Source organism: Mus caroli, unplaced genomic scaffold (assembly GCF_978045245.1).
Source record: "Mus caroli unplaced genomic scaffold, Mus_caroli_1 scaffold_9, whole genome shotgun sequence".
Lineage (NCBI taxonomy): Eukaryota > Metazoa > Chordata > Mammalia > Rodentia > Muridae > Mus > Mus caroli.
Window position 1 is genome coordinate 82,195,843 of NW_028227264.1, and position 14,965 is coordinate 82,210,807.

The 14,965-nt window shown below is 45.4% G+C and overlaps 1 protein-coding gene across 1 annotated transcript in view; it reads left to right on the top strand.

Annotated features, from left to right (window-relative positions):
- Hcfc2 (host cell factor C2) overlaps positions 1-14,576 on the top strand; it is a 93,863-nt gene extending 79,287 nt beyond the window's left edge. The window contains exon 15 of the mRNA XM_085843057.1: positions 14,380-14,576. Coding sequence (XP_085699183.1) covers positions 14,380-14,558 — 179 coding nt within the window. The 3' untranslated portion in view covers positions 14,559-14,576. The remainder of the gene's footprint in view (positions 1-14,379) is intronic.
- Positions 14,577-14,965: the final 389 nt, after the last annotated feature.

Consider the following 14,965-nt stretch of genomic DNA (forward strand, 5'->3'; position numbering starts at 1 on the left):
ACACACACACACGAACGCACATGCATGTACATGTATACATATACAGAAATGGTCACACACGTGAATTCATGCAGGCATACACATATATACATACATACATACATACATATACTAACATAAACACGTGCAAACATGTATGCACACATAATAATTAATTATTTTTAAGGGGCCTGTGTATTAAAAGCTGTTCCCCAGAGTGTCACTATCAGGAAGTGGTTTAGGAGGTAGGGCTTAGTAGATTTTAGGACATTGGGTATCATGTGCTCTTTTTTTTCCTTTAATTTACGTGTGTGTGTGTGTGTGTGTGTGTGTGTGTGTGTGTGTGTTTATGTGTACAAGTAACCAGAGGCCAGAAGTGGGTGTGAAATTTCTTGGAGCTGGAAGTAGCAGTTGTTTGTAAGCCGACCAGTGTGGGTGCTGGGATCTGAACTCTGGCTGATAGAGCAGTGTCATGGTATGAGTATGCTCGGCCCAGGGAGTGGCACTATTAGAGGGTGTGGCCTTGTTGGAGTAGATGTGGCCCTGTTGGAGGTAGTGTGTCATTGTGGGTGTGGGCTTTAAGACCCTCATCCTAGCTGCCTGGAAGTCAGTATTCTGCTAGTAGCCTTCAGATCTGCATCTGCCTGACCATGACTGTGGTGGTGGGAATGCTTGGCCCATGGGAAGTGGCACTATGAGGAGGCACAAGCCTTGCTGGAGGAAGTGCATCACTGTGTAGGCGGGCTCTGAGAGCTCCTGGTGCTCAAGCTCCACCCAGTGCAGAAGAGAGCCTCCTCCAAGCTCCCTCTGAGGACAATCTCCTGGCTGCCTTTGGATCAAGACTTTCAGTTCCTCCAGCACCGTGTCTGTCTACACGATGCCATGCTCCCCACCATGATGACAATGAACTGAACCTCTGAATCTCTAAGCCAGCCCCAGTGAAATGTTTTCTTTGTAAGAGTTGCCTTGGTCATGGTGTCCCCTCACAGCAGTAAACCCTAACTAAGACAATGACCTTTGAGGATTCTAGGTCAGATTGAAGCTTTTCTCCCACTAAGTTGACCATTTCAGGTATTTGCTATTCAGACAAAAAGCTGAATAATACACAAGTCCACCCACCCTCATGGCTGTTAGGAAGAAGCCAAAATAGCTTCCCACAGGGCTATTCGAGACATGAAAGATGCCCCAGTGCCAGTTAGAGCCTAATCATAGAAGTGACCTTGATAAAGCAAAAAGTAGACATGTGTCTATCTTAGAACACTTTCTGTTCCTTTGATCTGTTTTTCCATCACTACACCAATGCCACATGGTCTTCAGTACTGTAGCTTTAAAATGAGGCAGTCTTCCAACTTACTCTTTTAAGTCTTTTCTTTCTTTTTTGTGTATGCATGCATGTGTATATGCAAGTGTGTATGTATATATGCATGTATGTCTATCTATTCATGTGTGTGTATGTAGGTGTGTATGCATGCACATGTGTGTGTGTCTTAATCAAGGTTTCTTTTCCTGCACAAAACATCATGACCAAGAAGCAAGTTGTGGAGGAAAGGATTTATTCAGTTTACACGTCCACATTGCTGTTCATCACCACAGGAAGTCAGGACAGGAACTCACACAGGGCAGGAACCTGGAGGCAGGAGCTGATGCAGAGGCCATGGAGGAATGCTGCTTACTGGCTTGCTTCCCCTGGCTTGCTCAGCTTGCTTTCTTATAGAATCCAAGACTCCCAGGCCAGGGATGGCACCACCCACAATGGGCCCTCCCACCCTTGACCACTAATCCAGAAAACACCTTACAGCTGGATCTCATGGAGGCATTTCCTCAAGGGAGGCTTCTTTCTCTGTGATAACTCCAGCTTGTGTCAAGCTGATACACAAAACCAGCCAATACACTCTGTATGCATGTATACATACGTATGTATGTATGTATGTATGTATGTATGTATATGTGTATGTATACATGTGTTTGTATGCATGTGTGTATTTATGCACATGTGTATATGCTTTTGGTTTTTTTTTTGTTGTTTTTTTTTTTGTTGTTTTTTGTTTGTTTGTTTTTTTTTTTTTTTTGGTTTTTCGAGACAGGGTTTCTCTGTGTAGCCCTGGCTGTCCTGGAACTCACTTTGTAGACCAGGCTGGCCTCGAACTCAGAAATCCGCCTGCCTCTGCCTCCCGAGTGCTGGGATTAAAGGCGTGTGCCACCTCCGCCCGGCTGTGTATATGCTTTTGTGAAGGCTGGCTGGCCCACCAGCCCCAGAGATCCACCTATCTCTGACTCCCTATCACTGGTATGACACACACATGCTACCATGCCTGGATTTTGTTTGTTTACTCATTTTAGCATGCGTTCTGGGACTAGAACTCAGGCCCTCATGCTCTGAAGGCAAGCACTGTACTGACTGAGCTATCTCCCATGAGTGTGTGTGTGTGTGTGTGTGTGTGTGTGTGTGTGCACTCGAGCGAGAGTACAACCTTGGGTGAGGCAGGGTCTCATTGCGGCTGTCCATGCCAGGTGGACCAGGATTCCCCACCCTCTGTCTCCCATGGCCCCGCACGAGCACTGGGTTACACGTGCTCACCACTACACCTGGCTTCTCTTGGGTTCTGGGGATCTAAGCTCCTGGATGAGGGTAGCAAATGAGCTCAGGAATCCAGGGCCATTCAGGCAGCCTACCAGGAAACATATATATTCAACCTATATTTTAGAGGAAAAATAGGTTTAAAAGTTCAAGTCCTGCTCTTTGGATCTTTGAGTCGCTCTCTGCTTATCATTTGATATCTTGGTACATTATAGAATTCTCATTAACCTGAGCTTTGAAGGCATGCTTATCTTGACTTACCCTAAGGGAGGGTCCCGCATAGCAGCCCTTGCTACCAGGTTAAGAAACCAAGGCAAATTGCCCTTCCCTTGCTCTCACTTAGGGCAGGTTAAATGGCAGACAGTGCAGAGAGGGCCGACAGGTGGCTCCACCTCTAAGCACACTCACAGGCTAGCAACCTGAGTTCACTGTCTGGGTCCACAAAGGGAAGACAGGATTCCTGAAAGTTGTCCTTTGACCTCCATACTCATGCCATGACAGTGTGTGTGTGTGTATGTGTGTGTGTACTTCAGAGTTTCCTCCTAAACCTCACTTTATCAATTTAGTCTCTGCCCTGAGAATATTTGACAGTTCTACCCAGTGAGAGTCGTGGAGTAATGGGAAAAATAAAGAGATCTGCACACAGCCAATCCACCAATCCCCTCAACGCTGGTACCAGGTTATAAGATCCAGGCTCCTTCATGATCCTCAGCTAATTTCATTGTCTACTTGAAGATATTCTCTGCACTATCTTTTTACATTCTAAGTGTATTTGTGTGTGTGTGTGTGTGTGTGTGTGTGTGTACAAGCACAGGTACCAAGCCACATGTGTGTAGGTCAGGGAAAAACCTTTGGGAATTGGACTTCTTCTTCTTCTTCTTCTTCTTCTTCTTCTTCTTCTTCTTCTTCTTCTTTTTTTTTTTTTTTTTTTTTGGTTTTTCGAGACAGGGTTTCTCTGTATAGCCCTGGCTGTCCTGGAACTCACTTTGTAGACCAGGCTGGCCTCGAACTCAGAAATCCGCCTGCCTCTGCCTCCCAAGTGCTGGGATTAAAGGCCTGCGCCACCACCGCCCGGCCTTCTTCTTCTTCTTCTTCTTCTTCTTCTTCTTCTTCTTCTTCTTCTTCTTCTTCTTCTTCTTCTTCTTCTTCTTCTTCTTCTTCTTTTCTTCTTCTCCCTCCTCCTCTTCCTCTTCTTCCTCCTCCACCTCCACCTTCTTCTACCATGTGGGTCCCAGTGATTGAATTCAGATCATACTCTGGCAGGTGCCTTGACCAAGACAGCCCTGCCCAGTAGAATTTCCCTACCCCAGGTCCATCAATCCTGTCCAAAGGATGACAAGGAGATCCAGAGGGAGGGGGGAGGGGGGAATAAGACATATTATCTAGTGGTAGAATAAATACCAGCCCCTCAAGGGACAATCTAGGACTAAAATGTCTTGGGTCCATTCAAGATGCAAATGGACTATGAATAAGTGTGAAGGGGGCACAGAGAAACCACGTTAGTTAGCATTCTCCAGGAAAACAGAAACAGTGAGGGAGGACAGTGGGGAGCACGGGGGAGAGAGCAGGAAGCAGAGAGGACAGCACTGTGGATATTTGTAAGGGAAACTGGCTTACAGGATTACAGAGGCCAAGGGGGTCCACGTAAACAAGGTGAGGAACCAGGAAATTCACTGGTGTAACTCAGTTTGGGTGCAAAGGCCTAAAAAGCAGGAGTCCAAGAGTCTTCGTGCAGGAGAAAGGTGAAGTTCTGGCTCAAGGAGAGAGAGCAAGAATTTCTCCTTCACCTATGTTGTCCCAGCAGACTCTCAGTGGACTGGGTGGCTCTCCCACAGTGGAGAAGGAAGGGCACTTTACAGGGTCTTCAAGAGCTTCCAGAAGCTTTCTCATGGACATTCTCAGAACCGATAATGTTTGACCAGGTACTTGTTCATCTTAGGTTCATCAGTTGATATATTCATGTTAAGCCTCACAGATGCTGAAAGCTGACAAACTCTGCAGCTCTGCAGGATGATAAAAACTCAGCAAGTCTGGGAAAGTCACACCGAGACAAAGTGGGTCAGGCATAAGGATGACTGGAGAACCTTGCTTTCTGCTCTAAGTCTCAGCAGGAATGGCCGAAGGCACAAAGTTGGCCAGCTATGAAAATGATCGGACCCTTGCCAAAATAGTACTGCTCTAAAATACAAAGGAGAGCCAACTAGATGGCTCGGTAGATAAAGGCACTTGCCACTCAAGCCTGGGGACTTGGGTTCAAATCCCAGAAACCACATAAAGATGGAAGGAGAAAACAAACTCTACAAAGGTAACCTCTGATCTGCACACACACACACACACACACACACACACACACACAAAATAGTAAGTAAATAAATTAATTGTGAAGAAAAAGTTTATTTATGCTAAATAAGTAAGTAGAAAGCATTCCTGTAATAACTGTTACAGAATATTTGATCACATTGTGAACACTGAGATGGTGAACTGGAAAAACAAAACAAAACAAAAAACCAACAACAACCTGTTTTTTGTTGTGGTGTGGATCAGCCCTAGCACACACCTTAAATCCAAGAGCTTTCTGTAAATGAGATCTAAACAAAATCAGGAAATGGAGCAAGCAATCAGTTGAGAAGAAAAAACCCAGGAAAGAGAAAGGAGGGTCTTTGGGTTGAAGGTATTTAAGACAGCAAGGAGGGGGGAAGGGGGGAAGAGGGGAAGAGGGAAGGAGGGAGAAAGAGACAGGAGGGGGAAAGGGGGAAGGGGGAGAAGAAGGGGAAGGGAGGGGGAAGGGGGGAAAGGGGAAGAAGGGGAAGGGGGAGAAGGGGAAGGAGAAGAAGGGGAAGGAGAAGAAGGGGAAGAGCTCTTTCCTTCTGGAGCTTTGGTAGAGTTGGATGGTCAGTTGGATGCTTTCTCTGTCTCTCTCTGAGCTAGCAGGCTTTCATCACAGTGTCTGGCCCCTGAGTCTTCATTTGGTAAAACTGAACAGTTGGGATTTTGTTTTTAAAACAACCAACAACCATTCTAAGATAGGATCCATAAGAATGCCTTCATATAACCTACTTTATATTGCGTAGTTCATTTAACTTACAGGTTAGTACAGGAGGGGGAAAAACACACAAACTGCAAAGCAAAACCTGACCCTGCCCAAACCCTAGCTCCACCCTTCACAGAGTGACCCGAGCTTTGTCTCCTCATCTTTGCCAGTCCTCATACTAAACACATGGCAATTGCCCTAACCTCACAGGCTGTGGAAAGGATTAAACGAACAAAACATCCAGCACTTGGCACTAGATATTTCTAATCATTATTTTCTCACTTAGAAAGAATTCAAACATATTTACTGAGACCTAAGAAAGCATAGCCGAATTAAACAAATTATTCCTACTCAACTAATTCCAAAAGTAACATTGTAAAAATGCTTTCTACAGAACTTTCTGGAATATTTTAATTGATGACATTTTCAGGTAAATACAGTTGTAAAAAGAATAGTTGTGGTGTTTACCTTGTCAGCTTGTTGAGATTAGGAGATTAGCAAATTAGCAAATGACTAGTGGATTCTTGAAGCATATCTGTGTGTGTGTGTCTACATTTTTAGAAACAATTAGATCATACCTGATCTACAATGACCTACCTGATGAACAATTTATCCCTTGATGGATTCAGGCTACGATGGTCGTACTAGTAAGAAGTAAAGGTAGGAAGTGTGTGTGTATGGGGGGAAGGTGTGCTTGGAGGAAGTACATCACTGGAGGTGTGGCTGACTTCCTGTTGCCCATAAAGCGGACAGCCCTATGCCTTCTCGTGTGTACTCTTGTTGCCATGGTGGTCTGCCCGTGGACATGGAGTCAAAATCCCTCAGAAACTGAGAAAACAAATGCTTCCTCCCTGATTCGGTCTTGGCAGGCTTTGGTCACTGTGACACCATCGTATTGAACACAGTAGCAGAGGGAGCTCTGTATAGCTTTGTCTCAGCTTCAGTTGTTATCAACTCCTGATTATTGTGTGTGTGCATATGTGTAGTGTATGTGTGTTCATGCCCATGTGTCTGTAAGTGAGTGTGGGTGATTGTGTGTGTGGAAGCCAGAAGTCTCTGTCAGGTGTCTTCCTTGATCACCCATCCCCCTTTTAAAACTTATTGACTAGGGAGTGGGTGGGCGGGTTTGGGAGGTAGGGACGAGGGTGATCATGTCATGCATGGGGCCTTCATGGACGTCAGAGGGAAACTTAATGGAGTCACTTCTTTCCTTCCCCCTTTGCATGGTGTACTGGCTAGTTTTGTGTCAACTTGACACAGCTGGAGTTATCATAGAGAAAGGAGCTTCAGTTGAGGAGATGCCTCCATGAGATCCAACTGTAAGGCATTTTCTCAATTAGTGATCAAGGGGGAAAGGCCCCTTGTGGGTGGGACCATCTCTGGGCTGGTAATCTTGGTTCTATAAGAGAGCAGGCTGAGCAAGCCAGGGGAGGCAAGTAAGTAAAGAACATCCCTCCATGGCCTCTGCATCAGCTCCTGCTTTCTGACCTGCTTGAGTTCCAGTCCTGACTTCCTTCGGTGATGAACAGCAGTATGGAAGTGTAAGCCGAATAAACCCTTTCCTCCCCAACTTGTTTCTTGGTCATGATGTTTGTGCAGGAATAGAAATCCTGACTAAGACAAATTGGTACCAGCATAGTGAGGTAGTCCTGTGACAACCTGACCATGTTTTGGGGAGGACTGTGGAAGGACTTTGGAACCTTGGGCTTGAAGATTCATTTGTTGTTAAGAGCTATGTCAGATGTTGTGTAGGAGCTTGGAAGATAATGTTGAGAACAGTGCAGAAGATGGAGGCCTGACTTGTGAAATTTCAGAGGGAAAATTAAAGACTCTTTTCAGGGCCATTGCTATTTTGATTGTGAAGATTCTGTGGTTCTGGTTAGCTGGGGCTGAAGAATCAGCTGTGATTAACAAGATACAAGAACTACTAAAGCAAAAACTTTGCATTACTGGTACTATTGATGCTGGTTAGCTGGAGCTAAGAAATTAGCGGTGATTAAGAAGAGACCAGCATCGTTGAGGTGGCATCTTCTGGGAAGTGTTTTCTGAAAGCACAAAGAGGCTGTGTTCCAGAGATGGCCAAGATTGTACTCCTGCTGCAGCGGGACTTGGTAATGTGTAAGGGTCACCCAGGTGGTACTGGTTTTGAAGGCATGAAGGGGTCACACAGAGCAGCTGAGCCTTGGCACTGTGAGAGGCCATGGTAGGCCATTGGTGAAGGTGCAGCCTCAGTTGCAATTGAAGGCCCAGGACTGAAGGGACTACTGTACCATCCCTCCAACTGCCCCTGTTGTTGCTTAATATAAACCTGTTATTCTCTGCCATGGTTTGAGCAAGAATGGCCTCAACAGGTGCAAATATTTGAATGTTTGGTCACAAGGGAGTGGCCCTACTTGAGAGAGATTATGGGGTGTAGACTTGTTGGAGGAAGCCTGTCATTGGGGGTGGACTTTGAGAAAGAAAGAAAGAAAGAAAGAAAGAAAGAAAGAAAGAAAGAAAGAAACCTCATACAGAACATGCAGAACATAACAGGATGTGGTCAGCATGACACTGCTCTGAGTTGTATTACTATTATTATTACTATTATTATTATTATTACTATTATTATTAGTAGTAGTAATAGTATGTGTGAGAATGACTGGCAGGCATGTTATGAAATAGCTGGCAGGCATGGAACAAAATGGCTCCAGCTATGCTGTAGGGGTAAACCTCAGTAGTATCTGACCTCTCATGTCTCAGTCAAGGCTGGAGACCTTGAGATAAGCCAGATGAAAACCCTTTCTAGGCTCCTGGATTCCTAAAAGTCTGCAGTCCTCAGTTTCTTCCCTGCCCACTGCCCCTCTTCTCCACCCCTCCTTCCCAGTTCCTTTTGCACACCTAAGGCCCCCATGGTGATCTTGGTTGGCAGTAACCTCCTCCTCGTTGGTTCTTTGACATTCAAGACCACAAAATTCACAGTCAGGCCCAGAAGAATCTCCCCTCTCACTCTAACGCTGTGTCCTTAAGGCACAAACCTTTTTGAGGCACAAGTAAGCAAACTTGGTTCTGCAACACCATCCCTGCCGTTGTTTATCTACCCTACAGGAAAGGATGGAGAAATGCTTGGCTCTCCCCTTTTATTAATTCTTATATCAAGCTGTTCACTAGCGTGTACTTGGTCCCGGTGACCACTGGCTTTATAAACTAAACCTTCACCCTGTGAATGACCAGGAGATGGAAAGTCCCCTCCTCAGGCCATCCTACTTTATAGCTGGGCCCTTCACTCTTGCATAAGATGGTTAGTTTGTCTAGACAAAAAAGTCTATCTCAGACTGTCTTCTTCCCTGCACATGGAAGGCCCAAAGACAAAAATTCAGCTGGTTCAGAAATCAGATGAGAACTAGCAAGTTCTCCTGTTTCTGGTAGGGGGTCAGGAACGTCCTCTGTTGTCCCTGGCCAGGTCTACTTTGTTCCTCTCAGCCTCCAGAGTAAACCCAAAACAGAAACACAGAGCCAGAAAAGATGGAAGACAACAGGTACAGCAAATCATTCCCCAAATGAAGTTCATCAAAGATTGATACCCCAGACTCAAATAGTATGCAAAAGCAAAGAGCATTTTATTCTGCGTTAGTTCAGCATGTGGGGGTCTACCATTTACCAAGATGGAGATGACCCAGGTGAGCTCACAGGCCCAATTTAAAGCAGATTATCAGAATTCCTGGGAGGGGTAGGTGACCTTTATCTTGATTGGTTGGCTCAATCTCTAGGGGTACAGGAGTCTTCGGGATTGGCTAGGGCTCTAGGGACATAATGTAACCGTTCCTGGGGGGTCTGGACACTGTTGCTGGGGAGGCCTGGAAACTGTTGCTGACTCACTGCTCTTGCCTCAGGCCAAAGGTAGGGTGGATGACATCATGATGGAAAGCAATGGTTGCAGCCATCTGATTGGCCCAGACCAGTGGCACTGGCTCAGTGCTCATTCCTGGAAGTGAATTAGATAGGAAGCCTACCAAATGTGGACTTGATTGGCACAAGCACAAATGATCTAGTGAACAAAAGCCTAGAACTAGGAGTCAGAGCCAGCACTTTATAAGCCCTGAATCTCTTAGAGAAAAGGGAGGTGGGGTCTTCTGGGAAAGGAACGAACGGTGGCTCATTGAAGAATGTTGCCCCCATTAAACTTTCACCCAGGTCTCCACATGCAGTTGTTCAGTGGCATTCTAATATCCCATGGCACAGATATGTCTCCCAAAGGGCAGTGTATTAAGGCTTGGCTGTCAGTCCGTGGTTACTAAGGTAGTAGAATCCTTAAGAGATAAATGACATAGGGTCATCAAGGCATACCCTAGAAGGGGACTTTGCACTCCAGTTGCTTCCTTTCCCCATTACCTGGTTACCTTGGGTTAAGCAGGTTTCCCCTGCCACCAGCTCCTAGACTACTATGCAACTTTGCCATAGCCCAATAGATCATTGACTGAAACCTCTGAATCTACAGCCCTTCCTCCATATGGACTGATGCTATTGGCTATTTTGCCAAAAATAAGGAAAGTAGACCATCACACTGCCACTGGGAAAAGAGATATTTCCCTTTGGGGACTCTGAGACCCTGGGTGTGAACTGGCATTGATTCCGGGAGAGCCAAGGCATCACTCTGGCACCATCCTTTAGTTACTTTCGTTAGATCTGGAATGCAATTAGGGTGGTATAGTTCACAATTGAATTCCCAACTCTTCCTATGTATGGATTGAGGTCTATTATAGTAAGAAAGGTCAACTGGAAGCCATGAGAACTGCCTCAAACTGGTCAACAGTAAGCTGAAAGAATCATCTAGACTGGTAGCAGAGATTAGTGCTATCAACAAGGACCAGATCTCAGGAGGATGAAGTAGAAGGCTCTATGTAATTTCAAGGCCACCCGCAGGTAATAAGTGCATTTCAGGTCAGAGTGCATCACAGAGTGAGACCCTGTCTGAAAAGGAGAAAATGAGGTTCTGAGAGACGGCTCAGTGGTTAAGAGTACTGGCTGCCTTTGCAGAGGACCCAGGGCTCACTTCCCCAGCATGCACAGGGATGCTTATAACCATCAATGACTCTAGTTTCAGGGGATCTGATGCCCTCTTCTGGCCTCATTGGAACACTGCACACTTGTGGTGCACAAATACACACTCAGGAGAAACACCCATACACATTAAACGTAAAATAGAAAGAATGAAAAAAAAAATTAAAAAAAAAAAAAAAAGGACTTGATGAGCTGGAGAGCTGGCTCAGTGGTTAAGAGCATTGACTGCTCTTCCGGAGGTCTTGAGTTTGATTCCCAGCAACCACATGGTGGCTCACAATGATCTGTAATGGAATCTAATGCGCTCTTCTGGTAGACAGGTGTACATGCAGATAAAGCACTCATACATTAAATAAATAAATAGATAAATAAATAAGGACTTGAACGGTAGATGAATACTGACTCTTATTCTTTTCTCATCAACCTGGCCATGCAGAAGGAAGATGGATCTTGAAGACTAATGGTGGAGTGTTTTTTTTTTTCTTTTGCACCAAAATAAAAGTATTTGATTTAACCGCCTTTGATGTTCATTTTAAAGTTTGTTCCCCACCCCCTCGTCCAGGGTTCAGGGACCATTTCAGAAGCAGGGATACAAAGATTGTAAGAGCCAGAGGTCATGTTTGACCTGAGGGGAAACTGTCTCTTGTACATGACAGGGTTATTGCCCTCATGAACTCGGGGAGACTTTGGTTGTCTACACAAGATCAAGCCAGCCAGCATTCTAGCATGGTGGGTGATGGCTTCATGAGCTGAGGGGCTGTGGGCTGTTGTGTTTAATAAAATCTTAATCATTTGATTTTACCAATGAAGAGTTGGGAGCCAGATGCTGATGTGAGAGCCTGCTAGGTCAGAGAGGCAGAGAGAGCACCCAGCTGACCTTCCTTCTCAGCCCCAGAAACAATGCCCTTCCCTCACTCCATCTCAAAAAACCTCCTTCACGCTCAACCAATGCTCCTCCCTTCTGTGATCTGCGCCTCTCTATCCATCCTCCTGACTCCCTCTTACTCTCTATGGTTCTTTTTCTTAATAATCCTATGTTCACTTCCTGTCAACTGTTGCTTGCTCTGCCTCTTGACCCAGGGTTGACTTTATTTAATCCTGTTTATAATACTCAAGCAGAAAGCTTTTGGATTAAAGGTGCGTGCTAAGATGGAGCCACACCAAAAGAACCAAAAGCAGTTATTTTCCAGTAAATAACACAATCTCAGGGTTTACAATGTGATCAAATATCTAGCAATAGTGGGCAGTTAATCGATTCTGGGGGAGGGAAGTCAGTTTCCTTTACAAGTGTGACCCTTGGTAAGGGTGTCATGCTTCAGTGGATGGCCCCATACCCTAAACTCAATGGGTTATTAAAAAGAGAGGCTATGAAGTTGGGGAGGGCAGTAGACAGGTAAGAGTCAGTTTAGAAAGAGTTGGGGGGGACGAGTGAGGGATGAATATGATCAAAATACATTATATAAAATTTGCAAATAATTAATTAAATGTTATATTGAAAACCTATTTCCTCTGCTGAAATGTAACTCTGCTTGGGAGACGGAAAGAGTAAGAGCATAGTAATCTGACATTTAAAGGTGACATTTCAAGGGATGTTTTCCCCATGTTTTATGTGGCAGATAGAGAGAGCAACTGAAATGGTCATAGACAGAGGCACACAGGTCACAGCAAATCCTTAAAGAGAATACTACACAGCCATGAAAAAGAGTGGAGGCGATCTCTCTACCCTGCTGAAGGATGAATATAATGCATCGGTGGCTACAAAACAAAAGGGAACCTAAGAGTCTCATGTCTTAGAAGTAAGCCTGTCAGCTGGTGGCTGGACTTGGTTCCTGGAAAGTATGACCTTAGGTCAAGCAGCCATCAGTCAGCTAAGGTCCCCACAGATGAGATCTGAGAGCATATTCTCATGCTCACCCAAAGGTCTCGTCTCCTGATTTTACATATGTGTCACATAACATGATCTCACATAAGCCAAGTACTAGCAAGAGGAAATTAGATCACTGACTGGCTTACAGAGAATCCAATCAGGACCTTACAGTAATCCCTATCCTGCCAGAAGTTTGTGGCTATCAAAGATAGTCTGGAAACTAAAAAGGGGTTGAGTTCTACTGAAAGAACAACTGCTATTTAAGTAGCCAAAGGAGCCTGCCCCAGTAAGGATGGAGTGTCTTTGAATCCATGTATTTCTATATAGTTTGGGTTAAGAGTGTACTATTGATACAACAATAATAATTCTTTCAGCTAGGTATGATATTCCACTCTATTATTTATAACCTGCGCTTATAGGCAGGTCAACTCACAGCCTCAACTCTTTATTATTAAAAAGTGGAATGTGATTCTCAAGTTAAAAAAAAAGCAGAAATCACTAAAGAGATGTGTGCTACTCTTATTCTCGGGGGAACAGACGATCTCCTGGCTATGACGACTCTGGAATGTGTGGTTAGGCTTAGGGGTCGTGAAGACTACTTTTTTCATTAACTGTTTTTGTTTTAAGGGACTGGAAAGCACAATTGTTTGTTCACTTATTTATTTTTGAGACAAGGTCTCTCTATGTCTCCCTGGCTGTCCTAGAGCTGATTATATAGATGGGGCTGGCCAGAACTCACAGAGATCCACCTGCTTCTGCACACCTCTGCCGCTGAGTGCTGGATTTAGACATTCTGTTACTTTCTATCAGGTCATCAAAGAAAATGAGGATGATTTTTTTTTTCTCAGCCAGATTTGCGCTGTTATGTTAACTGCTCTCAACTACTTTGTTCTTTGGAAGGATTCAGAATTTGATTTTAAGACGTGATGCCTTTGGAAATTATCAGTTTAATTTTATTCATATCTAATCTCTTTTTTCCAAAGATTTATTTATTTATTTTTATGTGCAGGAGTGTTTTGCCTGCATGTATGTATGTGTGCCACATGTGGCCAGAAGAGGACACTGGCTTCCCTGCACCTGCAATGGGAGTTACCAACAGTTATGGGTTGCCATGTCGGTGCTGGGAACTGAACCCAGACCCTGTGCAGGAGCATTGCTAAGCCATCATTCCAGCCCTTGACCTTTTTTCCCCTTTGAGACAATATCATCATGCTCAGCAGTCATCTTTGTTCAGAAATCACTACTTTCTCATCACTTCAAAAGCTCCACTAAGAGATGGTTAGTCACAGCACGGGAGAAAGGAGAGGCTAGACAGTGTCTCTTCCTCATGTACAAAGCGACATGAAAGTCTCATTCAGAACTGGGTCTCATCTTGCATGCTCCGCCCACACTCCTGTTCCAGGAGGTTCTCTGCTTCTTGTCATCAAGCCCAGAATGCCTGCCTCTGCCTCAAGTGCTGTGATCATAAGCCTGCATCATCATGTCTAGCACGTGTAGCACTGGGGACCCCACTCAGGGCTTCCAACAGTCTGGGTGAGCCCCCTGTCCACTGAGCTACACCCGCAGCCTTGTTTGGACATCTCAATCTTCCATATGTTGTTTGTCTGTCGTAGACAGTACCATGGGGAGAGGAAGAATGCCAGTTTCCCCACTCCAGTTTCCAGCACAGCACTTAACCGGAGCCAAAGACAGATTGGTCGGGAAGCGGTCGAAATGAAAAGCTGTGCCGAGAGCCAGCCGCAGGAAACTCCTGACGTTGCTTCCCGGCAGCAGGCTCGGTTTTGGGAACCAGTGTGCTCAGCTTAACGCATGACTCAATCTGCCCAGAACCTGCCAGGGGAGGGCAGTAGCTCCTTGCTTCACATTCTTGTCTCTGTCTCCCCCCAGGAACTGTTTGCAGATCCCATGGATGCTACCTGAGCTCCGGAATGCCACCCCTTCTGCTACAGGGAAGTAGTCTTGGCTTCAGTCCCAAGTCCCACCCGGCCAAAGAACTGGCTCCTTGCCAGCGTTCCTGCCCCATCCCATCCTACCTTCCTGCCAGCTGTCAGAGATATCATCAATAAATTGTTTGAATTTTTCAATTCTAGAGATTAAATACTCCCCTACTCCCTAAACCCAGAGATAAAATCAAACTCAAAACAGTTTGGTGGAAAGCCAACGGTGTTTTGTAATCTATCCACCACCCCCCCCCCCCGCGCCCCCTCCCAAGTTCCTCCTGGCTCGGTTCTCATCACTCGCCCAGGCATGGTTCTGGTGTTGAGGCATCTGTATGCCTCTCCTCCTTCACCTGGCTATTTCCCTTCTTCAGACTCGACTAGAAATTGTGCTCAGGGGCTGGGGGTGTAGCTCGGGGAATGGAATGATCCAACTGGGCTGGGGCTCAGTTCCTGGCGCTATGTAACATGGAGAGGGGTGTATGTGTGCTTGTGTGTAATTCCAGTACTTGAGAGGTGGAGGCAAATGGACCTAT